Source organism: Rhea americana, unplaced genomic scaffold (genome assembly GCF_003343005.1).
Source record: "Rhea americana isolate MKP2758 unplaced genomic scaffold, rheAme1 scaffold_413, whole genome shotgun sequence".
NCBI classification, from domain to species: domain Eukaryota; kingdom Metazoa; phylum Chordata; class Aves; order Rheiformes; family Rheidae; genus Rhea; species Rhea americana.
Window position 1 is genome coordinate 234,026 of NW_028186550.1, and position 27,655 is coordinate 261,680.

At 57.4% G+C, this 27,655-nt stretch overlaps 2 protein-coding genes and 5 non-coding genes across 7 annotated transcripts in view; 1 reads left to right on the forward strand and 6 right to left on the reverse strand.

The window, feature by feature from the left end:
* Positions 1-40: 40 nt before the first annotated feature.
* Positions 41-15,754, forward strand: MPP1 (MAGUK p55 scaffold protein 1). Its single transcript, XM_085314874.1, has 12 exons — positions 41-182; positions 5,549-5,692; positions 6,035-6,113; positions 7,119-7,204; positions 8,288-8,356; positions 9,243-9,439; positions 9,594-9,700; positions 10,415-10,495; positions 11,077-11,157; positions 11,750-11,952; positions 12,488-12,562; positions 14,389-15,754. The coding sequence occupies exons 1-12, from the start codon at positions 81-83 to the stop codon at positions 14,563-14,565; spliced, it is 1,401 nt and encodes a 466-aa protein (XP_085171000.1). The 5' UTR covers positions 41-80; the 3' UTR covers positions 14,566-15,754.
* A 496-nt stretch (positions 15,755-16,250) lies between these two features.
* Positions 16,251-27,655, reverse strand: part of DKC1 (dyskerin pseudouridine synthase 1) — a 17,543-nt gene continuing 6,138 nt past the window's right edge. Inside the window, exons 2-14 of the mRNA XM_085314896.1 lie at positions 27,392-27,531; positions 26,712-26,803; positions 26,001-26,185; positions 25,420-25,484; positions 24,717-24,843; positions 24,213-24,343; positions 23,065-23,208; positions 22,502-22,622; positions 20,953-21,071; positions 19,623-19,726; positions 19,182-19,248; positions 18,275-18,433; positions 16,251-17,635 (exon numbers count right to left, since the gene is read on the reverse strand). Of these exons, the coding sequence (XP_085171022.1) occupies positions 17,567-17,635; positions 18,275-18,433; positions 19,182-19,248; positions 19,623-19,726; positions 20,953-21,071; positions 22,502-22,622; positions 23,065-23,208; positions 24,213-24,343; positions 24,717-24,843; positions 25,420-25,484; positions 26,001-26,185; positions 26,712-26,803; positions 27,392-27,531 (1,523 nt within the window). The 3' untranslated portion in view covers positions 16,251-17,566. The remainder of the gene's footprint in view (positions 17,636-18,274; positions 18,434-19,181; positions 19,249-19,622; positions 19,727-20,952; positions 21,072-22,501; positions 22,623-23,064; positions 23,209-24,212; positions 24,344-24,716; positions 24,844-25,419; positions 25,485-26,000; positions 26,186-26,711; positions 26,804-27,391; positions 27,532-27,655) is intronic.
* On the reverse strand, positions 20,570-20,645 carry LOC146590275 (small nucleolar RNA SNORD83). Its single transcript, XR_014897039.1, has one exon. It is a non-coding gene; the product is annotated as a small nucleolar RNA SNORD83 (small nucleolar RNA).
* LOC146590276 (small nucleolar RNA SNORD17) lies at positions 21,871-22,116 on the reverse strand. The gene has a single exon (XR_014897041.1). It is a non-coding gene; the product is annotated as a small nucleolar RNA SNORD17 (small nucleolar RNA).
* LOC146590277 (small nucleolar RNA SNORA36 family) lies at positions 23,914-24,048 on the reverse strand. The gene has a single exon (XR_014897040.1). It is a non-coding gene; the product is annotated as a small nucleolar RNA SNORA36 family (small nucleolar RNA).
* LOC146590278 (small nucleolar RNA SNORD83) lies at positions 24,441-24,516 on the reverse strand. The gene has a single exon (XR_014897038.1). It is a non-coding gene; the product is annotated as a small nucleolar RNA SNORD83 (small nucleolar RNA).
* Positions 25,069-25,315, reverse strand: LOC146590279 (small nucleolar RNA SNORD17). Its single transcript, XR_014897042.1, has one exon. It is a non-coding gene; the product is annotated as a small nucleolar RNA SNORD17 (small nucleolar RNA).

Genomic DNA, 27,655 nt, shown 5'->3' on the forward strand with positions numbered 1-27,655 from the left:
GGCCGCCATGGAGCGCTACGTCCTGCTGCTGCGCTGGGGGGGCGGCGGCGGCGGCGCGGCGGCGGCGGCCGGGCGGCGCGATGACCCTCAAGTCGGGCCGCAGCGACAGCGTCGGCAGCATGCGGACGGCGCTCTCCGACCTCTACCTGGAGCACCTGCTGCAGAACCGGGCCAGGCCCGAGGTGAGCCCGAGCCGGGCCCGGCCCCTTCCCCGGGGCCCGGCCAGCGTGGCCCCCTCCGCCCACCCCGTCCCTCCTGCAAGGCCACAAAAGGCGGGGGGGGGGGTCGCGGCGGACACCCGGGGCGCCCCGTCGGCGGTGCCGCTGCTCCCGCGCCCCCCCCCCCCGGCACCCCGGGAGCGGGTCCCCTCGCTCGGGGCCGGGCCGGGGGCGCGGGGCTCCGCGGAGGAGCGGTCAGCCGGCGTGGCCGCGTTGCCCGGGCAGGGCAGAGCGGAGCTGGGCCGGAGGGGAGGAAGGCTTTAGCATCCTGCCACGGAGGAGGCTGTGCTTGTTTTTGCTGCAAAGTTGTGTGGCTGGTCTGAACTGGAACTGCCTGTCACATGAGCTGATCGGGCTGCCGAGCCACTGGAGGGGTTGTGGCCCCAGAAGAGGATGCAACCAGCTCTTCTCACGCACTTCCCGGGGCAGGGGGTRGGCCTGGGGGCCAGACACCACCGTCGCTGCTGGAAGGGAGCAGGCTGGCCCCCCCCAGCCACCTCTGCCGTGCTGGGATGGCTCCTTCCCCAGCTGGTCGTGGTTGGGGCTGCTTGAGCCTAACTGGGAGAAGATCAGCAGTCCCCTGCGCTGAGCAGCCAGTGGTTTTCTCCCAGCAGAGATGTTTGGCTCTGAACAGAAGTCCTGGACTGAGCCGTGGCACGAGCATGTCTGGCTTGCACTGAGGTTTCCCCGCTGCTGTYGGGAGCCTCTGAAAATAGGGAGGAAATTTTCCCTGAAGTGGTGCTGGTTTTGGCTCATCCTGTTGGATGAGCGTCCAAATGAGGCTCGCTCRGATGTGGCCCACAGCAGTGCTTCGTGCGTTTTCATGGCTCGACCCTGGCGCAGTGCTTAAGGAAAAAAACAAAACAACTGGGATTGCTGTGGGACCTCTTGAGAGGGGCTCTATAGGGCTSGCAGCCGACTGGAGACGTGTGGCGGGGTGCCGTGGGGCTGCGGCGGGGGGGTCAGCGGGCTGCAGGGGCGGCGGGCACGGCTCCGCTTTGCTCCCTGCCGTTCCCCCAAGGCCTGGGGCCGGAGGGCGGTTGCRTGTCCGGAGCTTCCCAGCCGGGCATTTGCCATCTGAGCCGCGAGCGCGCGGGGTYGTCGCGCTGCGGCTCCGGGGAGGGCGGCCCGGGTCCGGCCTGCTGCTGCGCCGGGCGAGCCGGACGGAGCCGACGGGAGGTTCCTCTTCCCCTTTTCCCCGGCGGAGCCGCGCGCTGGSATGGGAAGCGCCGTCCCGGGGTGCCGGAGCGCGCGAGGCGAGAGCGGAAGGCGAGCCTTCGGAGCAGAAGCGGCGGAAGCCGTTTGCCTTCTCCCCCGAGCCGCGACGCGCGGCCCGTACGTCTTCCTCTTATCTCCCCACCGGCAAATATAGCTTTGCCAAAGAGGTGTGGGCTTTCTTCCCAGCCCTGCCGCTGGTTTGCAGGGTGACCTTGGGCAGTCGCCTTATCTGCCGTGACTCAGTTCCCCCGGCTGTAAAACGGGCAGCGAATCGGCCCGTTGGGAGCGCGGGGGAGCGAAGGCAGGTACGGGCGTCCGCAGAGAGACGGGGCGCCCGCGGTCCGGAGCCCGGGCGGGCGGCGTGCTTCGCCGCGGGGAGCGGTTCGGGGCGTCGAACCGCCTCCTGCCCCCGAGCAGCCCGCGTCTGGAGCCCTCGAGTCCTGACACGACCCAGGGCCAAACTAGCAGTTAGGYGCTGAGCAAAACTTTTGGTTTTGACCAAAACTGAAGGGGAGAGGGCTGGTTTCACCCGCTGGGGTAGAAAGCGTTTTGTCTCTTCCTTGGCTGTGACGGTCGCGGTGCCTCTCCCGCGGAGGTGGCAGGTTTCACGAGCACATCTGGCAGGCCGCATCAATCTTTCCTGGCAGGAAAACGGTACGTCAGCAAAACTTAGCTGAGCTCCCTTGGAAAGCTGCCCCTGCTCAGGTTCAGCCCTCCTTGGGCCGGTGTCAGCGCAAGGACACGCGGGGCCGCCTGGGCTCCGCCGCCTTCCCCCCCGCCGCTCCTCTCCCTCCTGTTTCGCCCCTCTGTCCTGCCGACGTAGCTGTTCCTTATCCTAATTTAATCAATGTCATCCTGTTTGGCTCCAATGCTTTTTTCTTTTCTTCCTTTAACCCGGATCGCCTCGGGGGGGGGGGGGGGCTCGGGGGGGCGGGGAGGGGGGTAGCCCCGGGGGGGGGGGGGCGGTGTTAATTCCTCCTCAATGTGGCTCCCCAGGCTGCCGGAGCAGCCGGAAAGCAACGCTCGAGCTCCTGGTTTTTTGGTAGCCCGCTTTATTTTTGCCGTCCTGAGACCCCGATGCGCACACCCGCCGCGCCGCGGGGAGGCCAGGGTGGGAGCGGAGGCGGCTCGGCCAGGGCATCGCCGCAGCAGCCGTGGGAGAGGTTTCTCCGGCGCTACGACGGCATCGGGAGCACCCCGGGGTCCGGCRGGCTCCGCACCRCGGGAGCTCCGGGCTCCCCGGGTCRGGTTCGACCCGAGAGCCCGCGGCGAGGGTGGGCACCGCGGGGCGCTCGGGTCCCAGGCCTCCCTGCCGGCGCCGGCTCCGCTCCTCTCCAGCCCGGTCCCTGGCCCGGGCCGGATGTTTTCTGCGGCGATGGCGACGCCGCGAGGCGACGGCTCGTGGAGGTGGCCGGGGTTTCGCCGCTCGCCCTGGGCGGCGGAGCGTGTCTCCCTGCCGCGCCGCGAGCCCCGTCCATCCATCCGTTGCCACCAGGGCAATCCCGGGGAGGGATCCCGGCGTTCCTCTGCCCTGGCGCGTCCCTCCGTGCAGCCGTTCCTTGGGGCTCAGCAAAACCAGTGGTGCCTGCACCTTCCTCCGCGGCCCCGCCGGGGAGACCTGGTCGTTCCAGGCCACCTGAAGTCACTTGGCCGGAGCAGCGAGGAGAGCCAGGAGCTCCCAAGCCACCGAGGGTGCCCTYCGCGCCAAGGTGCTGCTTTCTGCCAGAGCTGCTCCACTTTCTTGTGAAGGAGGCACCCGGTTAATGCTTGACTTCCCGGGTGGTCTGGAGCGCCCRGCGCGGGAGCTGCGCCTGGCGGAGGAGCCCCCTGTGCCGCCGGGAGACCCGCGCGCCGGGAGGCACCCGGGCGACGCCGGTGCTGTGTCAGCATCCGGCGCTGGGCGTTTTCTCCAGCCTTCAGCAAAAAAAGAAGCAAAGGTTGTCGGGGCCGGGAGGTGCCGTGGCTGGAGCAGACGGTGCCGCGGCGCGGCGCTTCGCTGAGCCCGGGGGTTTGGAGACGGCCCCGCGCGGTGCAGTGCCGTCCCGGGGCACGGCGGCGATAACAGAGCTGTGCTGACTCAAGTCACCTCGAGGGCACTTTGGCCTCGGGGCAAGGCTGGAGGAGTTCCTCCTCCTCCTCCTCCTCCCCCTCCTGCTCCCGCTCTTCCTCCTGCTCCCGCTTGCTCAGCAGAGCTGGGGCAGCCGAGGCAGGGGCCAGCCGCAGGCACCAGCGCTGCAGGATGGGTCCCGCAGCCCCTGAGCGTGGGGACGGTGAGCCGGTCCGGGCGGTCCGCGAGACCTTCCGCCCCGGGACGCCTTGGCTCAGGCGCTGCTCTGGGCTGAGGTTCAACTGCCTCCTCGGTGTTTAAGCCGTTGGCAGCCAGAACCCGTGCGGTCGCCTTTCTGCTCYGAGGAGGAGGTTGTTTGGGTCTTTTGGAAGCAGGCTGTTTAAAATTAAACAAACCACGCGTCTTGCGCTGACCCGCAGCCCCGGCGTGCAGCGCCACGGCTCCAGCTGCGTCCCTGGCTTTCGGTGAGCGCGTGCGCCGTGCCCACCGCCGCGAACCGTTCTTAGAGGAGCTACGGCAGGAGCTCCATCTCCAGATGGGAGAGTTTGCTCTCGTGGGCTGGTGGGTTGTCGCAGCTAAGCCTGGAGGCAGGGAGGGATTTGACCACGCTGACGAGGTGGGCAGGGGCCACAGGTCCGAGCCGGCCTGGGTTTTGCTGGGCTCCGATTCAGGAGAGCTGTGGTGGCTGGGGCTCGAAGCAGGCGGCTGCACCTGGGGCCGAAGGTGCACGTCCACCGGCTGTGCGGAGACATCGCGCAGTGTCTGAGGGGCTCAGCAGGGCTCAACGCTGCGTGACAGGGTGGTTTTGGCTGCTGGGACCTCGTGCACTTTCCACCTGCTCCCAGTCCCAGCACCTGCCTCAAACCAGGGACAAAGAACATGGAGATTCCTCAGTGCTGAAGTTCTGTGCTTGGCTTCCCGCTGTCCAGCAGCACTGACCTGCCCGTAGCTGGGTGCTGGGGAAGCAAACGGGGTTTCTGGCTGGCTTGGGAGCATTTCACCTTTGGTGCCAGGGTGGGACTTTTCTCTGGCCTTGCCTATGGCGTTGTCATGGTCCTCTGCCCCTTAGCTGTGGTGGCCAYGGGATGCGGGCTGCCTGGAGTCCTGCAAATACTGCAGGAGGAGGCCACTGCAGACATGGAGCATATCCCCCAAACTCTGACCGCAGGCAGGCCCAGCCCTTCCTGAGGCCACCTCAGGTCCCCTGAGGTAGACAGGATGCACGAGGCTTTGAGGAAGCTATTTTGAGCAGTTCTGGGCTTGCTCACGAGCYTGAGTGTTGGCTTTCGAGCATGTGTGCGTGGGCTCTCTGCGGGGGGCACTTCGTTCGTTAGACACGTACTGTCAGTGATGATACCATGACAGTTGTGCAGGGGCTTTGGGGTGCCTCACGGGATCTGATCTCTGGCTGCTTTGGCTAATGCTTCTTGAAAGCCTTCTGTGGAGGGAATCCCTGGCTTGTTGGTTCCGGGACATCTCCAGATGTGGACATGGCTCTGGACTATGTCAGTTACCCGTTGACCTAGGTGTAGAAAAGTTGAACTTGCAAACTGAGCATGAGTAGAGCCTGGCCCCAGTTCTGCTCCTGTTCCTGCTGGGCGCATCCCAAACTGCTCCGTTCGCTCCGTGCAGCTGTCCTGGGCTTTATGCTCTGCAGCAAGCCAGCTTTGGGGCGAAGCGCTGTTGAGGCACATAAATAATGTTGGGGACTCATTGCTGCAGAAGATGATCTGCTGTGGACTCTYTGGACTTCTGGTACCTGTACTTTTCCAAAGTCTTTGTACTTCCAAGTATTTCCCAAGTTGGAAAACTGGTAATCAAGCCCACATCTTCATGGGAGAAGTTTGGTTTTTTTTTCTTTTCTTCCTCTTACTGTCCTCTCCTCGACTGCACAGGCCTCTCCTCCCCTCTGTGCCCTACCAGAGCTCCAGGAACATTAACGCTGGAGTAGCTCAGCACTACAGTGGGGAGTTGGGAGTCCCAGGGCTCCTCTTGCCTGTTTTGATGGAGCCCCTAAACGCCGGTCTTTGTTTTGCCCTGACAGGCCGTCACTCCATCCCTGAATGCCATGACTGARGACATTTATACCAATGGTTCAGCAACTCTGGGCAGTCCCTCCCATGCAAATGGCCGTGAGGTGCGGAAGATACGCCTCATCCAGTTTGAGAAGGTCACGGAGGAGCCCATGGTGAGAGCTGGCAAGGTCCCAAAGCTTGGTGGCACTGGAGGGGGTGGACGGGCAGGCAGAGCTGTGCTAACATGCTGACCTCAGAGAGTCTGGGGATCCCTGGAGAGCTCAGCCATGGGAAGAGGGTGCTGGATACTGCCTCCTCCCTGGGGACCTGGAGGGGGCCTCATCGACGGGTGATGCTTGTGCCAAGAGGAGCTTCAGCAGATTGGACTGGCCAAGCAGAGGGCTTTTCCCCAGACACYGTGCAACCTGCCATCAACATTGGCCTGGAGAGGACTTTGCTGGGAGCACAGGGGCTCTCCCCTCCGGCGGGCAGTGATGGATTTTCCTGTCTTCCAGGGAATCACGCTGAAGCTGAACGACAAGCAGAGCTGCATGGTGGCCAGGATCTTCCATGGGGGCATGATTCACAGACAAGGTAACGGCAAGGGAGAGGGAGCCCGGCAGCCGAGGCCCCGCAGCGGCAGTGTACCAGCTGGTTTCTTTCTGGGCAGAGATAAGGCAGCTCTACAGTGCTGCTGGCTTTTTCCCATCACATGGTCAACTCTGTCTGTTCCTCCACCAGGAAYATGTCAGGATCCCAGGACTTACAGATCTCTCTCTTTGTGCATGGTTGTCATGTTAATGCATTGGAGGCTTTAGGGAGAAATCAGAGGTTGGGGGAAGAGATCTCTGGGAGGCAAGACTGTGTCTGTCTTGTGATGGGGTCACTGTAACGGGGGGATCGTACCCCAGAGACTGGGTAGGAAGCTCTTCCCATTCCTAAAATGCACAGATGGGACAGGCTTGCTATGGATTGGCTCGGAAAACCAACGGAAGGTGCCAAAAGAAATAAATAGGCACCGTTTTCTGGTGTTGGCACTTGCAAAGGGGGCATGGAAACGAAATGTTCTGTGCTTAGAGCAACAGGCCCCTTTCCAGCYGTGGGTCCAAGCGGGAAGTCTGAGCTTATCCCTGCTAAAATAACCCAGGAGCCATTCTAGTAATGCTACTGGAGTCTTGATTTATAGCAGTGTTTCTGAGGCTGAAGTGTGGCTGGATGCGTTACCTGAAAACACAGTCAAGCACACTTGTGTTCAAGGACTCCGTAAGGAGACCGTCACTTGGTTTCAGCTGAGATACTTGAGGATGGGTCTGGTTACCTCTAAAGCAGATGATTTAGCCACAGCTGAAGGACATGCAGAGAAAAGTAACCCGATAGCCTTCAGACTGGATGAGGTGCGCGCGCTGGGCGCGCCAGGGAAGACGCCGGTCCCCTTCCCGCTCTGTGCCCTGCGGTTAGGTGATGCGTGTGGCTCCACAAGCGCTGCCCGGGGACACCGAACCCCAAGGTGCTGGGGGCAGCGCTTGCCTGGGTTGGGTCTGGTGCGTGGCTCTTGCCTGCTTCTGCGTTTCACGGGCCTGTTTCTCCCACCGCTGGCAGGCTCCCTTCACGTGGGCGACGAAATCATAGAAATCAACGGGCAGAGTGTGAGCAACCACTCAGTTGACCAGCTGCAGAAGATGCTGGTAGGTATTTGGTCTTGGTGGGGCTCTTCCCAAGGAAGGACCTTTCTGTCCTGCAAACATGCATGTTGTCTCATTTTTTTAACCCCCTGCGACGTAGCAGAGCCGAGCGCCGAGCTGCCCGCGTCGGTGCGGTGCCGAGCGCTGAGGCCCTGGACGCGGCTTCAGCGGTCTCTGCTTGCTGCTCRTTTTGGGCCTCCCGAGAGCAGCAGCAAAGGCTGTTTGCTGAGCAGCATCGCGCAGGTCCCTGGCGTGTCCCGATGTGTGCGGGTGCTTGGCAACCAGCTCTGCCCGCGGAGGCGCGCAGCACTCGGCTGCTGAGCGCGGAGGCTGGCCGTTCTCGCAGCGCTCCGAGAAGAGGACCGTGCCTTGGGCGCTGGCTGGACCGGCGCTGCCCTCCAGCCCCACAGGGGCTGGGATGTCCCGTGTGGGGGGACAGAGACCTGAACCGCGCCTGTAGGTCACCTTCATGCCGTTCCTGCTGCTCAGGTCGTGCTAATCCTGGCCGACCCTCGCAGGGGCTCGGCTGTGCCTTGGGCTCACGCGCCGAGGTTGTCCTGACCTGTGGCTGTTGCACGAGAGCCTGGCTGGAGCGAGGCCGTGGTGGTGCTGAGGGCGCCCATCAGCAGCCGCCGCAGGAGGCCTGGACCCCACTGCGGCTCGTGCCAGCCCCGTCAGCCTCTGCCCAGGTTCCCTGGACCCCACTGCGGCTCGTGCCAGCCCCGTCAGCCTCTGCCCAGGTTCCCTGCAGGGTCCTGCAGACAGGACCGGTCTGCAGGGTCACGCAGGTGGTGCTTAGCGGGGCCCACAGCCAGCCCTTTCCGGGGTGCTGGTGTCATCCTGTGGGCACGGGCACAAGCGCAGGAGGGCTAAGCTACCACAGCTTTTAGSCCAGCCGCAGTAGAGCCGTTTCTGGCTGGGATCGTGGTACCGCCCAGTGCCACCGCACGGCTGGGAGCCCCCAGGAGCCTCTCCTTTGTGGGTCCTCGCGGACGCCAGCTCCCTGGAGCAGGCGGTTGCCATCAGGGTGGCTCCAGGCACCACCTCCTCCAACGCTTCTTTCTCTCCGCTTCCTCTGTTCCCTAGAAAGAAACCAAGGGGATGGTCTCAATAAAAGTCATTCCTAACCAGCAGAGCCGCCTTCCTGCCCTCCAGGTGAGTGCAGCCTCCAGCTGCGGCTGCAGGGCCGGGCGRGAGCAGAGCTGGGGAGAGGGAGCCAGAGCCGTCCTGCGGCCAGGGGAGGGATGTGGGGTCGGCTGCCTCTTACCTTGCCTGAGCTGCCGGAGGGTGGAGACACTTGGGTTTACCCCAGTGCAAGTAAGAGCGGAGGTGGGTCCTGCCGTGGGTGCATCACCCGAGGTGCGTGCAGGAAGCCGGGCCGCGTCCCCCCGCCCTCCCGAGAGCCCAGCGGTACCCCCCTTCCTCGTGTCCGTAGCGCCTTACCCCAAAACGCAGAGAGCCAAAGTCTCTGCGCTTGAGCGCTGCCTCTGTTCCTCGCCCGCTCCGGGGGCCCCGGTCCACCCCAGCGGCCGTGCACGGGTTCACGCGTCGTTCACAACGGGCTCGGCGCGTCGATCGGGATCGCTCCGGCCGCACAAGCACCGTCATTGCACCCTGTCTGCAGGCTCCCGGCACRCTCGAGCCGTAGGACAAAAGCTCCGGGAGAAGCTGCGGCCGTGGGACAGGCGGCCCCACGGGCAGGCAGCGGCTGGGGGGGCTCAGCGCGGCGCCGTGCCCGAGGGCTGCCCCAGAGCCTCGTACAGCTCCTTCGCTCCCCGTGGAGCTTGGGCGGCTCAGAAGAGGGGCAGGGTAGGAGGAGGGATGCAGCTGGTCTCTGCTCCGGTTTGCCGGCTGGCGGGTCCTGAGCCCCGTGAACGCCGGGCAGCCTCGTGGGACCCGGAAAGCTCCTGGTGCTTGGGGGGCTCCAGAGCGGGGCCCTCGTGCCCTGAGCCCGGGCTGCGCGTTTCCCGCTGGGGGAGGTTAYGTGGCCAAGCTCAGCCGCCCTGCGCAGCCCTGCTGACCCCGGCCGCCTCTCTTGCAGATGTTCATGAGGGCCCAGTTTGACTACGACCCCAAAAAGGACAACCTGATCCCCTGCAAGGAAGCGGGGCTGAAGTTCCAGACCGGCGACGTCATTCAGATCATAAACAAGGACGACAGCAACTGGTGGCAGGGCCGCGTGGAGGGGTCCTGTGCCGAGGCGGCGGGGCTCATCCCCTCTCCGGAGCTCCAGGAATGGTAGGTCTCCGGGCAGGGAATCGYGGTCCAGGCGCAGGCGCTAGGCTCAGCACGGTTGTGCCCGTGCCCCAGACGTGTCCCCGGGCCGCCCGAGGGACCATCGCACCGCTCCCCGGGGACGTAGGGTGGCACACGTGTCCTCCTCTCTCGGCAGGCGCGTGGCGAGCGTCACCCAGTCAAGTCAGAGCGAAGCCCAGAGCTGCAGCCCCTTTGGGAAGAAAAAGAAGTGCAAGGATAAATACCTGGCCAAGCACAGCTCAAGTAAGCGCGAGCAGGGCGCCAGGGCCGGGTGGCAGCAGGTCGCCCCGAGAGGGTTAGACCGAGCGGCTCAGCGGCGCTGGCAGCGGGACCCCAGGGCTGGCAGCCTTTTTTTGGGGGGGGGGGTCTCTTCTCCGGAGGGCTCATCCTCCCCCACGTCACAGCTGGCCTGTGCCGCGTCCCTGTTCGGAGGGCGCGCTGGCACCACCGCCGTGCCCGCCGGAGCGTGGGCACCAGGCGTTGCACGCCCGCCCGGCGGGYGCCCCCGTAGCAGGACGGCGCTGAGCACCGGGCCAGCGAAGGCAGCAGCCCGGGGACGTGCTGGCTCCCAGCCCGGCCAGCAGCTCCRAGCCCTGACAAACAAGGCCGTAAATCAGCAAGATAAATAAAGCTCGCCCAGCAACGAGTTCTCTGCGGCTTCCCGCTGCCTCCTCACCTCCTGCTCCCAGTTCCTACTGCGCTGAGCGGAGTCACTGGGCGCGAGAAGCTCTGGCTTCTCCTTCTCGGCCCGTTGGACCAACTTCTCAGCAGCTCCTCCGCAAGCCACTAACCGATGCTGCTGCGGCTGGAGCCCAGCTCCCAGGGGAGCCGGCCAGGACTTGGCCCACGGCCCTGGTTGCTCCCTAGACTTTCCCAAAGGATCAGTCCAGCACACACGCGCAGTCCTGCTGCTGCGGGCAAGCCCGCTCTGAGCACCCTCTCTGTCCTCTACCCCAGTTTTTGACCAGCTGGACGTGGTGTCCTACGAGGAGGTGGTAAGGCTGCCCGCCTTCAAGAGGAAGACGCTGGTGCTCATCGGTAGGTGCTGCCCGCGTCCTCCTGYGGCGTGGGGGGCTGTGTCGCGGTCCCTTGGGGAACAGGGCTGAGCACGGGCTGGGCAGCGCTGCCCTTCAGCGCGCAGCACGCCGCGGGGAGCGTTCCCTCCGCGTGCAGCGCTTGCCAAGCAGGCCTCCCGCCCGCCACGTGCTGCTGTGCGTGGGCTCCCACCTGCACTGAACCCACGTGCAGCGAGTCCAGGAGAGTCCCCGGCTCCTGGGCATCTTTGTTAAACACAGCTCTGGTCCACGCAGCAGCACCAAAGCAAACGCTGCCAGGCCACGGGCTCTGAGCAGCCACTGCTGGGCACCGTGGTCACAAGGCAGCCCACGTGGCCCGGCCACTCAGCAGGGCACCTGTCCTGCCGCCAGCTGGAACTGGAGGCGAGAGCACCCAGGGCGGTGGAAGCCTTTTCCAGGGCTGGGAAACATCACAGACCAGCCCAGAAAGCAGATCCCAGGCAAGGCCCTGGAGAGCTCTGCACCTTCCCTCGGACATGGGGCTGCAGAGGGGCCCTGGCCTCTTTGAGCCCAGCTCCAGCATTCCTCTCCCCTTCCCCGCAGGGGCCAGTGGCGTGGGTCGCAGCCACATCAAGAACGCTCTGCTCAGCAGCAACCCGGAGAAGTTCATGTACCCAGCCCCATGTAAGTAACCACGCCGGGGCGAGGGGGTACGGCCCTGCCCCGGCCMCCACCGCAGGGCAGCGCGCACAGCGGGTTTCCCCTCATCTCCTCCTCCCTGAGCCAGCAATGCCCGGCACAGCCAGGACCTTCKGACAGCAGATGAGACAGAAGGTGGGGAAGATATTCCTCCAACACTTCCCAAGCCCTCCGCAGCAGAAGCCGCTATGCAGGGCCCCCTTTCTGCTGCCTGAACATAGCCCCAAGGCTGCCACCGCTCACCTTGCAGAGACACCTCGGTCTTCACACCCCAGTGCAAGGCTGCAGTGCCTAGATGGCTCTCCTTGGGCTGGCTGAGCAGGGAGGAGCTGCCTTCTCACCCCAAGCAGGAAGGAGTTAAAAGGGAATGATTAGCCTCATCCTGGAGGTCCTAGGGTCCTCTGTGCTCTTCCTTGCCTCAGCAATCAGCATGTGAACATGACACCTGCTCCCCTACCCCAGCCACCCAGAGCAGAGGCTGCCTAAGAGGTGCTCTGCAGCAGTAGCTGCTCTGGTGCATCCTTCCTGGGGGGCCAGCACCCATCTGAGGGCACTGGGCATTTCCCTCCCTCCCCAGACACCACACGTCCCCAGAAGAAGAATGAGGTGGACGGGAAGGACTACTACTTTGTCTCCACTGAAGAGATGACCCGGGACATCTCAGCCAACGAGTTCTTGGAGTTTGGAAGCTACCAGGGAAACATGTTTGGCACCAAGTTTGAGACAGTGCACAAGATCCACCAGCAGGACAAAGTTGCCATTTTGGACATCGAGCCCCAGGTAGGGAGCACAGGGGTGGCCAGGCAGGACGGAAGCTGCCCTAGCTCCAGCTGCCTTGGGCTGGCTGCGCCTGTGCAGGCTGCGCACGCGTCCTTCGCAAAGCGAGGGCAAAAGGCCAGGCAGCGCTGCAGGGGCACTGCTGGTCCCAAGACACRGGTATGGTGGGGGGCCCGGCCCCATGCAGGGACCCGCTGCCTTCTCTGACACTGAAGGTGCTGGTGCTGCTTTGCAAAGAGGCGGTTGGTTGTCCAAGCGCCCCACTGCTGGGCTGCGTAGGGTGCTGGGGGGACTCAGCTGAGAGTCCTGCCCCAGCTCTGCCCAAGTGCTCCTGCATCACCCGCTTGCCCCCGGGCTCAGGAGCCCACCTACGGAGCCCCTATGCAGCTCCCCGCCCCGTTCGCCCACCTCACAGCGCAGCCGGGGGCCAGCGGCCGGCCCCGCGGCACGGGGCAGGGGGGCAGCAGCCGGCCGGCAGCGCCTGCTCCTGCCGCAGCGATCAGCCGCGCTCCGGTAACTCCACCTGCTCTCTCTGCAGACTCTGAAGATCGTCCGCACGGCCGAGCTTTCCCCGTTCATAGTCTTCATCGCCCCGACGGACAAGGCGGAGCAGGTGAGTGATGCGCTGCCACGAGGCTACAGCTGCATCCCCCTTCTGCCAGGCTTAGCTTCACCCAGGTATCGTGTCTTAAGGTGACAGGGGAGAAGCGAAGCAGCAGCCAGGGCTCTCCCTGCTCCGTAACTAGGATCAGCTTCCTCCTTCTCTACACCGGTTTTTGAAACGGGAGTTTCATCAGCTGGAGCCTGAGAAATACAAATTAGATTTCCGCTCCCCGCCGCGAGCGTTGCCCCTGCAGCTGCGAACAGCGGCTGGGTGCACTGCTCAGCCCCCAGGGGCCCTGTCTGCAGCTGCAGCAGGAGAATGATTGCTCCTGTCATCAGCTATGCAAGCGGCAGGAACAAATAGCAGCTCATTCCATTCTTTGGCTCATTAAGATGCTAATTCCTTCAAAATCAGGATGAAAGCAGCACTGATGCTGCTGTTAACTCATGCAGCACCGTGCTCCCGGAGGTGGGCTGGCAACCCCAGGTTGCCCCAGACACTGTTGCTGCCTACCCTGACACTCCCAGCCCGGCTGACACYCCTGGCCAGGGCTAACCACCCAGGGAGGAGTAAAGCGATGGGAGAAGAGCGCGGTGACCGAGTGCCACTTGCAGACCCGGAGAGAGGAATTAACTCGTGCCGCAGTGGGCAGGGCCAGCCCAGCTGATGGACACCCTATGCACAGGGCCATCTGGCACGGCTCAGGTAACGGCTTACTAGAAGGGACAGAGCAGGGGCAAAGTGTGACCTAGCAGGGCTCAGATGACCCAGCAAACTGTTTATTGCTCTTCTCCTCCCACGATAGCTGCTGAGCAACAGCAGAGCTGCAGCGATCACATCATCCCCAGCTCATCCCCCCCCCTCAGGCTTAGCAACTGGGAGCTGCACGTGTTTCAAGCTCCGCTAGAGATAAATGCAAATCAGCCTGGACTTCCCTACTGAAGGCATTAACCAAGCACAGGACCCTGTTGCTGGTGCACCCCTGCGAGCTGCAAGCCACACTGGCAGGAGGGGGCAGGCGGCTTTCCGGAGCTGAGCTCCCCAGACCTGCCCCGGCTGCTGCTCCCACCCAGCACAGAGCCTGCACGTCCCCAGCACCCCCACGCTCACCCCAGCAGTTCTGCCCTTGCCCCCACCCGAGGGGCACCGGGCAGAGGCTCTGTCTGCAGCRGGGTATTTGCCAGCAGGAAGTCACAGCTGCAGCGCTGCTGCCTCTCCATACGAACCCTCCTGCTCTTACCTGCCAACACGTCCTTTCACAGCTTGCGCTGCCTCTGGGGCGCAGCACGGCTGCGCTGGAGAGAGGCACTTACTGCCCAGCTAAAGGGGCTGTGGAGGCAGAGACAGCGGCGGGAGGGGATCACCTTGCAGGGACTCTGCCCTCAAACCAGCCTCAGGCCTTCAGCTCGCTCTGCCACATAGCAGCAGCAACAAGCAGCCCGCTGCTAGGGAACCTTCTCGTCCCACGCTGCTGCCACAGAACACCTTAAAGAGGACTAGGAGGCCAAGCAGAGCTGGCCTCACTCTAGCAGGTAACCTGATGCTCACAGCACTGCCTGAAAGTCCAGCAGAGCCCCGCAGACGCCCGCTCCCGTGAGACTGCGGCACTGCTCTCGGCCTGCCAGAGGAGAGAGGCAGGGAGACTGTGCTGAGACTCAGCACCAAGGTAAAGATTAGACGTTTTGTGGGTGAGAGAAAGCTTGTCTGTTGGGGTGAGCTGTGAAACTCCTCCCCTGCCTGCCACCCCCCCCTCCAACAGCGTCAGAAAACAAGGGCAGTAATTCAGCTGAGATCCCGTCCTGCCTCGCCTGAACACTCTCTCCTGTTTCTTGCAGTCAGAGGCTTTGCAGCAGCTCCGGAAGGATTCAGAGAGCATCCGGAGCCGATACGCACACTACTTTGACCTGTCACTAGTCAACAACGGGGTGGATGAAAGCCTCAAGCTGCTGCAGGAAGCCTTTGAGCAGGCCTGCAGCTCCCCGCAGTGGGTTCCTGTCTCCTGGGTGTATTGAGAGCGCGTCCAACCCCAGCCGCTCCCCATCTACCCACCCTGCAGAAACAGGGAGAAACTTCCTCAGCTTCCCCGGTCGACACACAGCCCAGTACAACTCCCTGCCTCTGCCATTTCATGGACTCAGTCTCAATCGATCCATCGCGCACAGGGTCTCCAGACCTCCTCTCCTGGGGGAACACAGGACGGAGCCTGCCCAAGGGATGAAGTGCCAGTGCTAAATTACAAGCTACAGCAGGGCCCAGGGCATCCCTTAGCTCAGAGCACAGCTCCCCGCCTYGCCAGGCAGGGGAAAAAAAGCACAATTCTGCTGTTGCACCTGACTGATCTTGGTCTCTCCATCAGTCCTAAGGGAAGCTGTAGCACAAGCGCCTTCCAGGAGGACATCCTCTGCCACTGCAGGTGCACGCACTGCGCACCACAAACGCTCTGGAAGCCTGGCTCACATCTGTGAGGCTTCAGGGAAGCTCACAACTTGGGAGGCTTCTCACAGACTGCAGGAGAGCTCCTAAGTACGAGGGTTTCCCCTCACAAACAGAAGAGCAGAGAAGAGGTGAATGCAGATTTGACACAGGAGGCTTGGAGCATGTTTTCACCAGGCAGGGCTCACCCCTGCGTTCAGAGGTTTGGGGTTTCTGACTCACCCTGTGCAACTTGTAAAAACTCCCTGTATTTAAATTCTCACTGTGCAACAACTCCAATTGTTACAGGCTGAACAGAGAAATTCAGCAGTAGCTGAGTAAGTCCCACAGACCAAACCCCAAAGGGACAGTTCATTAAGTAAATTAGAGCCAGTAAATTATCCATTGCATGCAGTAGAAACAGTGTCTCTACAAAGATCATCCAGGCATGTTTTCCAGAGTCTAGGGTGTCTCACACACTGTATGCAAACATAAAAGCCACCCACACAAGAGGATTCCTGCTTATGCAGGTGTACCAACGCACAAGTCCCAGCCTGACCATGTCCTGGAAGCTTCACCATGGTTCCTGGGCAAACCATAGCCATCGTTTTGGAAAAAGGATCTCATTTGCTTGTTCAGCAGTTAGCAGTGGGAGAGGGGAAGGGAGTTAAGAAGTCTTGTGCAATTTTAAGGATGCCAAAAATAAAATCTGTTAATGTGCAATAGGGACCTTTGTTCTGATCCACTGCAGGGAAACAATGAGCAGCAATAAACGTGTGCTGAAACATTGCCATGGCTTGCGTTTTGCATCTTAGGCTGAGCCCTTGCTCACAGCTGAAGGTCTGCTCCCACCTCCCTGAGCTGGGCACACTCAGGTAAGGCAGACGAGGACCAAATGGGTTCTCCAGCCACTGCCAGACCCTTCCTATAGCTCACTCTAGCACAGGCAAAGGAGGGGGGAAGAACAAAAAACAAAACACTTCCAGGCCTGCACCCCCATGGGTATTATCCATGAGGAGGGAAGCCTCCARACATCTGTACTTCATCGCTGTGGAGTCACTGCTTCAGGCCTGAGCAGCAACAAGGGCCCCTCCAGCGACAGCCCTTCTTGACATCGCCGTTGCTCTGCGTCTGTCGCTGCTTTGGGCGAGCAGCACAGCGGCAGGGACAGCCGCTACCTCGTTAGCGGTGTGTGCACGTGTTCACTGCCTCCCCATGAACCGACCTGGGTACCTGGAAACACTGACCTCCAATGGGAGCCAGGTGAGCAAGAAGAGTCACCCACTGAAAAATAGGGGTTGTTTTATTTTTCATGTAAAAAAGTAGTAAATAAAAATCAACTTTTTCTGCTCAGCTCCTGACAGCCACCAGCTGCTGGCCCCACTGTCCCTATGCCTGCCTCACTAGCATCGGAGGGGAGAAAAGTCAGACCAGTTAAGAGACAATTAGACAAAAGCAGTGCTAAGACAACATCACGGCCTATACACGGATAGAAACTCAAAGCAGCCCAGATCCTTCCCCATCAAAAGGCTGAAATCTCAGCTCAGTACTGCTCCTATGATATAGGAGACCTTCTGCTCCCAGTGAGCCACCGCAGCTACATGAAATTAGGACAAGTCACTCTGAAAGCACTGAGGCTTTGCACCTAGCGCCCCTCACAGAGCTGCTGTTGGCCAAGCTGCAGCCCCAAAGGTCTCCAGTACAGACAGCTCAGAAGCATATGGGCCCACTCCTTGCTGGAGGCTTTGCCTTGCTCCCTAGCAGTGTCCACATTTCCAGCCTCCAGAGTACATTAGATACCAAAAACCAGGAAAGCAGCTGAGCACACTGCAGTTCCGTTCTAGCAACTGGGCACAGAAGAGCAAAAAAAGCCAGCAGCAGGTAGGCTCCAGCACCATCACTAGGGTACTGGGTCTGGGGAACAGACAGCACAACTAACAAGCAGGCCCCCACACTACAAAGCAAAAAAAGCAGGAATTTCATATTCTAATCTTTTTATGATAAGCTTTAAAAAGTACCAAAGAACATCCCTTGGTGGAATATTTGATCTCTGCCAGCTGAGGGTCAAGCCAAGCACGTGGCAAGTTTAAAAACAGAGCCCTTAAAATAACCGATTCAACCAGCTCCATGCCAAACTCATTCAGATGGGCAATGGCTGGGCAAGTTCTCAGGCATCAACACATTCTGCGACTGTCGGTAACAGCTCTGACCTTGGAAGAGAAGGAAAAAAAGAGGCAGGACAAAAGAGGGAGAATGCATTATTCCTCCCTCTCATAGTGAAAACGGAGACACCAGGAGCTGCAACTTCCCTGAAGACACCATTTCTATGGGGATCAAAGCGTCCAGCTTCACAGAGCAGTCCAGTGCAGGGGCAGTCAGGCAGGAACCCCTCTCCTCTGGCTACCCTTAAAACAGGATGAGGAGAGGTACCTAAACAGGGTACACCCTGGGCAAACACATCCTCTCACTCACATACACAGTGGAAAAGGAGCTTGGAACTTGCTGGCCCCACTGCCAGACGGCCAGTCCTCTTTTTTGTCAAGGCCTCAGACTCCTCCCTCCCCACCGATGAGGTCGCCTGCTTTGGACAGATCCAGTCGCTTACTCCGAGCTCTCTTCTACCACCTTCTGTTTCTTCTTCTTCTTCTTCTTGGTGCTGGTCTCACTGGTCTGTGAAGAGATTGGAGAGATTAGGAGGGAACTGAAAAGGAATCACTTTCTGCTCATTTCCAGGAGGTGGAGGGGGGGACACCAGCACCACTGGAAGGCTAATGAAGCATTCACAGAAGCACACATCTTCTTCCCACACGCACAGCCCCAGCTATCCAAACACCACAGCCCCACTTCAGACACTCCGCAGGCTCCCAGTGGCTGCAATTCCCCCCATCCAAGCACCATACAAGCATGTTTACTGTAACCACTACACATTGACTAGCATCATGCTAGGCCTCACACTACCCTTCCACAGGGACCTAYCACAGGGCACCAGGTGGCCTGGAAGGAACGGGTACCCACCAAATGCTCCAGACACAGAGGGATGGATGCTCAACCCGTACGGTCTGGTCCATCCCTTCCCCRCTGCAGATTCATCCCCACAAGCTTCACCTGACCAAACTCTCTCACCCACCCTCATCCAAACCAGCCTATGAGCAARCCTATACTGAGACATTTTCCCTCTGCTTCTGGGGGCCCTGGTACTTTGAGGACATACACAGTGGGATGCTCATGTGCTATCCTAGAGGCAACTAGGAACAAACAACAACCTCTCCCAGTGCCTGGGCCACACCATGGCAGCACCCAGCTACATACCACTTCCATTTGCTCTTCTCCACTCTCAGTAGCCTCTTTAGCCTTCTTCTCTTTCTTCTTTCTCTTCTTTTCCTTTTTGCTCAGCTCATCTGGCGGTGGGGTGGCAGGGGACAGCGGAGTCAAAGCCTCCTCACTTTCACTCTCCGACTCTCGTTTCCTCTGTTAGGGGAGCATATTGTCAGACAGGCCATCTCCCAAAAGGGTACAAGCGATGAAGAGCTGTTGCAAGCCCAAACACCACTGCCTCAAGAGACTCAATCCAACTCCTTAGCCCATTTTGAATAGGAGAGCAAGCTACCAATGACCAGAGGTCCCTTCCAGCATACACTGTCTAGCATTCCCCTGTCAGCTTGTATCCCATGGTTCCCAGTGCTTCCTGCACCCTATAGCCTCCAGAGTTTAAATRCAGCTGCGCCCCCTCAAGAGCATGCAAAAGCCCTGCCTGGGAACATCGGAGGCAGCATCTGCATAAAAGGTGTAAGGAGAAAGGTATAAAAGGACATTTCAGAAATTGCCCATGGTCTTCAGAAAAGTTCTTTGAAATAACATTCCTCTATTGTGGCTCCATCAAACACATTGCCTTGGATGCCACTGCATGTACAGCTCAAATGAGAGCTCCTCATTCCCCCTCGACTGCGCTACACAAGTCAAATCCAAAGTATCAACAGCCAGGAGAAAAAAATTCTGGGGCTGAGGCCCCTAAACAGGTCACCCCACTGCTATGCCCTAACCACAAGACGAGTGAGGCCCCAAACAGTCTCAGCCTCACCTCTCAGGACTACAACCAATTCAAGCCACAAAACATTCAGAGCTTGATACCAACTGCCCAAGGCTAAGGCACACCTCAAAAAACCTCGGCAGGCCCAAAACAGACCTGATTACACCAGACATCCCTGGCAATACTCACTTTTGGAGCCCTCAGTGGCTCAAAGACAACTTGTGGGTCTACCGTTGCCTCTTTCTTAACAGTATCCCTGAAAGAGAAGAGATCCCAGAGTGGGTAAGACTGTTGCTACCTCACACCGGCCCAGACAATTACAAAGCTCCTTCCCCCTCACAACAGCTCCTTAGCCCAAGCCAAGCATTAGGGGCAGATGCTCAATGTAGGGAAGACCCGCAGCCTGCRCCAGCACCTGGCTGCGCTGGACGACAGCAGGGCCTCCCCTCTTTCATTTAGCAGACTGACTCCCTCTGCAGCCACAGCATCAGGCTGCAGAGGGATAACCGTCTGCTCATGTCTTTCGCTCCCCTGTGACCGCAGTGAACAAGCAGCAATGCCTGGGGCAGCACCCGCAGCGCGGAGCCTCCCCTCGGCGCATCACTCTTGAGCCCACCACSCTCTGCTCACCTGTAATCCACATACTCCTTCTTCCACGAATCCGGCGTGCTCTCATTGGGCTTCCCATGCTTGTCCAACAGACCCTTCTGGATCATCATCTTCTTCTGGCTGGCCTGAGAGCAAAGGGCAGAAAGTCACACTGTAGCTCCAAGATGCAGAAACCTTGCCGTATGTTTCAGACACCCAGCACAAGAGCAGATATTCCAGCAACAGGCTGTGTCAGTAAGTATGACGTTATTGCCTAGACACTTGCCCAAGGACGTCCTGACAATTAACAGAAAGGATTCCCTGCACAGCAGCTTCCCACCTCCCACTTCCTCACTCCCTGAGGTTATCTCATCAGTAAAAAAAAAAAAAAAAAAAAAAAAAAAAAAAAAAAAAAAGCCCCCCCCCCAAAAAAAAAAAAAGCTGATTTCACAGTGGCAGCAACAAAGCCAGAGAAAGAAGATCCTGCCCAGCATTTAGCTTGCCTGTGCTCAGATCCTTGACCAGCTTTCTGCTGCTTAATGACCCACCACGTTGCAGCTACACCACTGCAACAGCCAAGACAGGGCAATCTCTCTTTGCCAAAGGCTCAGAGAGACATCAGCTAGGCTGCACCAGATTTGCTGTGAGATAAGTGTAGGTACATCCCCAGCACTTTCTGCCCTTCTGAGCCAAGGTGACATCATGAGCCACAGCAGCTTCACACCACAGCTGAAGCCTAGGCTATAGCACTGGCTGAAGGGAAACTACAGGTCAGCTAGAGCTAGGGCTGACTAATGCCATAAACCTGCCTACTCCCACTATCACCAGCTGCATAAGGAAGGGGAAGGATCTGATGTGCACAGCCCACAAAAGCTGTTCCTCCTGCTCCTGGCCTTCAGGTAGCACTTAGTCCCTTTCACACAGTTTTGCATTTCTGCACTGTCACAGCTTCGCGAGAATAAGCAGCAGCTCCTTTCTGGCCCCTCCTGAGCCATCAGCACTGGGTGATAGGTGAAGGTCATCTTTGCACAGAGGGCTCGTGCCATCTAGGTGACATCATTTGGCTCTTTACAGAAGGAGGGTTCACACGCAAACGCCAGAAGCCCAAACCTGGTGACTGCCAGCAGCCCAGTTCCCCGACACAGCTCAGCCCACAGCAGGAGGGAAAGCCGGGCTCCCCACCGGCACTGAGCTGGCACAACACCGGGAAGCACCGCCGTYGTGGCTCCGGAGGAGCACCGGGGGATTTACACGGGGGTCCAGGAGAAGAGGTGGGGACAGGCTCTGCCTGAGGGTGCCCGAGCCCCACRGCCCGATGCCTGGGCCCCCCTCTCCTCCCCAGGGTCCAGCACGGCACCACGACCCTGCTCACCTTGGGGCCAAGGCCCCATTTGCGGGGATACGTGTCTCTCTCCATGATCACTCTCTTGATCTTCGCTACTACTCCATGGTCACAGGTAGAAATGACTGCGGTGGTCATCAAGGCAATTGCTGCAGAAGCGGGCAGAAAGTCCATGAACACTTTAAAACCCAGCCAAGCTACAACTGCACAGATGCATAAACCTGCTGCATTTAACCTGCTCTTCCTGCATCACCATACCCATCAGGCAGCTTTCCCTCCAGCCCCCAACGGTGGCACACTCACCCAGAACCTCTCTGGAGGTGATTTTTGGACAAACCCTTCAGAGACTCACACTTTTGAAAGCAGCAAGTGTGTCAGAGTCAGGGATTAATAACAACAGAGACACAAATCTCTGTGCTTTTGCCAGAACATTGGATCTGGATAATGAACAGGGCRAGGCCATCAATGAACAGGGCAAAGCTTAATAAGGAGACGTCGGAGCACTTCTGCTTGGGTCAAGCAAACGCATCGTGTTTAAAGATGCAGCTGAACTGAGCCTCTACATTAAAAGCAGCGCTGCTCCCTCCAGAGTTTCCATTCCCAACAGTTTGTAGAGCCAAACTGAAGGCCAGTAATCCTACCTACCAATACATGTTAAGTGTTTGCTGCTAGCTCCCTGAAGCAATCGGTGCAGTCATTAYCAACAACAGGGTGGAATGGCTTAGCTGTATTGCACTGTTTCACCCCCAAGGCTCCTCAGTCCCAGAGCACCGAGCCACGTGGCACCAAGCACTGTTCTCACTCTACATTCAGCACATGCCACCTGCACAGCTTCTCCAAAGAGCCCAGTTAGGAAAAAAGCATCATTTCAAGTAACTTCATTGTAAAGGGACTTGAGTGCAACTTCTGTGATCTCCTCCATAGGCGTGACAAGCCAGGTGGTAGTACGTGATCAGACATYACCCCTCATCTTGGTGGGGATGGAGCCCCCACAGAGGGGTCTCCAACCCTGCCAGCACACCTCACTCCTGCAGGCAGCCAGCCACAGGCCCCCGCAGCCCCCAGTAGGACACTGGGAGACTGCAGGGTCTCTGGAGGCTGCACAGCRCCCAGACCCTAGAACAGGGATCAGGGTGCTGCAGGAGGGCAGTGCCACTGCACTCAGAGAATGGATAAACTTCGTCATCACCTCACATACAGAGCACACCCGAGCCTCACGCAGCTTAGAGAGAGGAACCCTTCACACCTTGCCAAGGACTGGCTCCAAAGCAAAAAGACAGCTCAACTCACARGCCAGGTGATAAGAGGCAATAGGAGTGCAACGATTTCTGATGATCCTAACACAAGCAATGGATTACCTGGCTTGTAACGTGGCTCTGATGCAGCTGCTGTTTATTCACCTCCTGCTCAATGCCAGCTGCCTTGCATCCTAGCTTGCTAGGCCAAGCCACCCCGCAATTCCCACCTGGCAGTGCTATTTAAGCCTTCTGTGCAAGCAAACTCATTTGAAACCCATTCACTTGAATATAGTCTTATTTCTGCATTTAGCCAGGCACAAGAAGAACAGGGAGCTTCATACCTAGGCATATGGCCTCTCCTTTTGTGGTGATAACAACAATCTCCTGATTAAGCTCAATGCCATCTTCATACCTCAGAACACCAGGCAACATGATCTTGGCTCCATAGCAAATGGCATTAACCTGAAGAAGTGGGGAACAGCAGGTCTTATRGTCTATTGCAGAAGACAAAGCACCTTAAGAAGTACCTCAGATCATTTTAGCATCCCTTTGCCATTACTGTCCCAACAATAACATGCCCATGTATTGTATGGTAGATAGTGAGAAACAAACTTGAGGGCTTTGGAGAAAGTAAGCAGAAGMAAGCACCTGCCACAGCAAACAAGCTGTGACGCAGATCTCTTTACAAACATCACACATCCTCCTAAAGTGAGGAGAGCACCATCTCTGCCATTCAGTTCTGGGCTCTTGTATCTTACTGCTGATCTGGCAGCAGGCCATACTAAGCCCTATATGGTGCTATACACCATGAGGATCCTGATCCCCCATTTGTTATACTAGCTATACACATCAGAGGGCACTTTGCAGTCTCCAGGTGTCAACTGGCACTAACTCAGCAACTTACCGCACTGTCTTTCATAACTAGCCGCTTGTGTGAAGTCAACAGCTTCTCTAATGGCAAAATAACCCTTCGCAGGTAGCTGTCATCCTTGTTGTTGTCATACTGCCATTGCGCATCCAGGACATCATGCATAGTCACCATGTTGTCCTGAAAAGACACAACCCTTCTAAAATTTTCCAGTCAGCCACCGACTCGTAACAGACACAGGAGAACACAGCTGCAAGATGAATGGCAAATGCTGTGCTGAAAGGGAGCAGAGAATAGATTCTGAATTGAGAAGTGTCAAAAAACAAACTGAAAAAAGGCAAGAGCAAGTATTTTCCATCAAGTTTGAACCCTTCTGGCCCTGAGCTTTGTTACCGTAGGCTTCAACCATCCTAACTGCACGTGGATCTAGTACATMAGGTACATGAAACGCTTGTATTTTKGTAAGCTTGGTCACACTTCCAGGGACTTCTAGACAAAGGAGATYAGGGATCAGCAGCTTAACTTAACCAGCTCCTCAAACTGTGACATGCAATAGATTGTTGAAGCAGCTACRCATCCAGCACCTGGAATTCAACAATGACTGCAAATGATTACATCTGTGATAGGAGCACAGGYGGCCAAGGAAGCACTTGCACTCTGATACTCCTGCTCTGCAGGGAGAGAAATTGGTCCTGCAGTTCAGACCGGCAGGGAGATGCAGTTACGCCCAGACTGAAAAGCCTAGTCAAGAGTTCAGCATCACCGAGGGCTGGCATCCTCCAAGCTGATCTGAATGGCAGCACGTCTCGCGTCGTGCTGCGACACCAAGTGGTTGCAGACAGTTAAGCAGACAGCTCACATTCCTGAGCTGGTGGCATGTACCTGGTGTGTAGGCTGAGAGACATAGGTGGCTTAAGAAAACTTCCAGCCACCATGGTGCACTTCCCAGCCACTCACTGTCCCAAAGTTTAATTACCAGAACAGGGGCAGCCACCCTGAACTGAACTCAACACTTTGGTTCAGACTGTCTGTGCCAAAAGCTCCACATTTTGGGGGCTGCTCACAAACATTAACTTATCCCAGCCACCACACAGCTATACTTCTTTCTACCACTGTAAAAGTAAACAAAGCTCTGAGGAACTCTTAGATCCAAAATTGCCAGTTATAGTTAATTACTACTTTACCTTCTCTCCCAGAATCCCTGAACGCACTCTCCGGAGCTCTTGCATCTGTCCTCCAACACCAAGCAGCAAGCCAAGGTGAACACAGAGTGTTCGGATGTACGTGCCTGCTTCACAGCTCACCCAGAAGATACCTGAAACACAGGCCAGGTGAAGAGCATTTAAACACGTACCTAGGAATAAGTCAAGTCTAGAAGCTCTGAGAGCAGCTTTGTGTCTAGCCTCTCACAGAGCCATCAGCATTGGGTGATAGATCAAAGTCATCTTTGCACAGAGTGCTAATGCCATYGAGTTGACATCATTTGGCTCTTCAGTGAAGGACTCTGCTCTACAGACAAACAGATGGGATATGCTTCTCAGCACACAAAGCAAGGCAAGAAGCAGTTACTGCTAGATGGTGGCAAGAATTTAACAATCTTACAACATCTGCAAGGACTAGGAAGCAGACCATTTCACARGGAATTTATGAGCTGGTGGTTGAAAAGACAGAAGACAGTGTTGTTTTACCTAATCTTCTCTCAGGGTCATACTCCACTAGTTTGCTCTCATAGATGGTTCTGACTCTTAGCTGTCGCTTCACAGCAGCGATGAGGGGTGGTCGCTGAAACAGTGCGCCTGTCAAAGTTTCTATTGCCTGAGGGCAGAAGCGGAAACAGGTCAGACATCTCCCATTAGCACATCGAATACAGAAGTGCCCTGGGGTCTCCACGCTTTAGGACCATTTCCATGAGTGAGAACCCACAACGTTCATCATCATTTGGTTAGGTCACATTAAAAGAGAGAGAGCCAGGGATGTGGTCAAAATGCTGCCCCAGTTGTCAGTGAGACACAACTGAGCTTTTTCATCAGGTGGTAGTACGTGATCAGACATCACCCCTCATCTTGGTGGGGATGGAGCCCCCACAGAGGGGTCTCCAACCCTGCCAGCACACCTCACTCCTGCAGGCAGCCAGCCACAGGCCCCATGCAGCCCCCAGTAGGACACTGGGAGACTGCAGGGTCTCTGGAGGCCGCACAGCACCCAGACCCTAGAACAGGRATCRGGGTGCTGCAGGAGGGCAGTGCCACTGCACTCAGAGAATGGATAAACTTCGTCATCACCTCACATACAGAGCACACCCGAGCTCCATTSCTACCCTCTCACCTCCCAGGGACGCTGAACACTTTGCTCTTCAAGTGTCAGCACAGCTAACAGTGTGCAGAGACTTACCCTGGCCAGCTGGGCCTCACTTTCAATTGCATTGTGCAGCCGAACAATTCCCACATACTCTTTGCCTARAAGAACGACAAGAGCAGTCAGGAGTGGCCACTTGCATTTAATGTTGACCTCAAGGTGCACACTGCTACACAGTCAAGCATCTAGACAGCCTAACATATCTTCWCAACAACCTTTCTCAGACAACACAAGTCATTTATTATGCAGTTGCTTAATCTTCCAAGATAGAATTCAAGCTACAGGTGTATTTCTTTACCAAGTGTTCTTTCACTGAACTTGTAGACTGAGGCCACCTATAGCCATGAGTTCACTTAGTACACAAAGYAAATGTTTTCCTTGAGCTAAAACAGCACAAGCTCCTGACAAAGGGAAAAATGATCAAAACAGTTGCAACAGCATGTACATGTCCTCACTGGCTTAGAGCAAGAGGGATAAACAATCCTTGAGTTTAAATCACTCAAGACCAAGAGCAGCCCTTTTGTAGAMAGGGATGGAAATCACCAGCTTGTCTTCAAAAGAACTCTGCACTTCCCCAGTCAATTGGACTGTAAGTGTTCCCAGGGTAGTAAGCATACCTGCACTTTGCTGAGATTTGACCAGTCGCGTTGCCCTCTCAATGCACACAATGAGGCACCCAGTCACCTTAGGATCCAGAGTGCCACTGTGTCCAGTCTTCTCCACTCGAAGGATGCGTCGGATCCATGCAACAACCTCATGGGAAGACGGATTGGAAGGTTTGTCGAGGTTAATAAAACCTGACCTAAAGTGTAAGATGACAGACATTCAAAATTTAGCATCAAGACAAACAGAGCAAATGCAGAACCCTTGAGGACTTGTCATGTCTGCCAAAGGGAAAAAGCTCTTCCAAAAGGCAGGTCATATRTTCCAAGATTAAGTAATTCTCATCTCTTCAGACTGCCCGTTGCTACTAAGTGCTTAAGCCCTCACTCAAACTCCAAGCAGCCTTCACAACTGGCCAGTTGAAGGACTTTCAGTAAGACCCTTCAGAATTTCTAAGGCAYTTGTATGCCTACTGGCAGACAAGTCACAAACCCAGAACAAAACAAACTTTACAAGAAGTGACCAGTGGGTCCTATTTCTGGATTTACTGTCTAACAGTGGGGTACAAAAGCAAAGAAAATCGTACAAGAGAAATTCAGAATACAAAACATCACACCACACAAGTGGTCACTGCCACTTATTTTCAGTTGCCACCATTGCAAAATTACCTGAAGATATCGGCCATAAAAAAAAGATAAAAACATTCTTGCAGTTATTACACTAACCTAACATAGTCGGAGATCTCTCTCTTCAGGGGATTAGCACCAGAAGGAAGGGGTGTGTAGTGTGCTGTCAACACATTTAACTTGTCAAAATTCTACAAAATACAAACAAAAATTATTATAAGTAAAATACTCTTCAGCTTACTGTGCTCGAGTTTCAGCAATGCTTTGCCCTCATACAGCTCCCCAGTTATACGCTGTCTGATTTGCACACGTATCCTCTTCCAAACTGAGAAATGATCTAGGAATGCAATCACAAGGTGGTTTTCTTTTTTGAAACAAAAGGAAAAAAAAAAGTCCACCTCAGGAAAAAAAAAAAATCAAAGCAGCAGAATGAAAAGCTTTAAAAAACTAAACAAACCCAGTGTGCCTCTGCATCTCTGCACAAAGAGCTGAGGAGTCTACATAGGCCAYAGGCCACTCTAAGACCAATAGGTGAAAAAACCTTCTGTGGTCTTTATAAGATACCATAAGCTTACAGAGCACCATGCGAACGATAATGCTGATTAAATTTTGTAGCATRATTTCTGCATGCTGTGGCTGAGCCTCGGCTTTGAGGCACGAGCTGTGTTTTGGGGGGAAGGTTCACAAACACTGAGGACGAGCGTTGAACCTCTGCACGCAGGATCTGAGGGAGAACAAAAGAACAGGCAGCAGCGCAGAAAGCCCAGCGAGGCAGCTACCTTCAGCAGCAGGGGCCACTGGGACGTGTCCAGCTGCGCCACGCGGGACTCGGGTTTGATGAAGAACTCCTCCGTGTGCTGGATGTCCTGGGAAGGGACGAAAGGACACGAGATGAGAGCGCCCGAAGGCGCCGGCCGCGCTTCCGCCCGCCACCACGTGCCGCCTCCCGGGGCCGCTCCCCGGGCTCCGCCGGCTCCTTTTCCCCCACAACACCGGGCTCCAAGCGCCTCGGCCGCCGCCGCCGCGGGCAGGGCGCGGGCCCA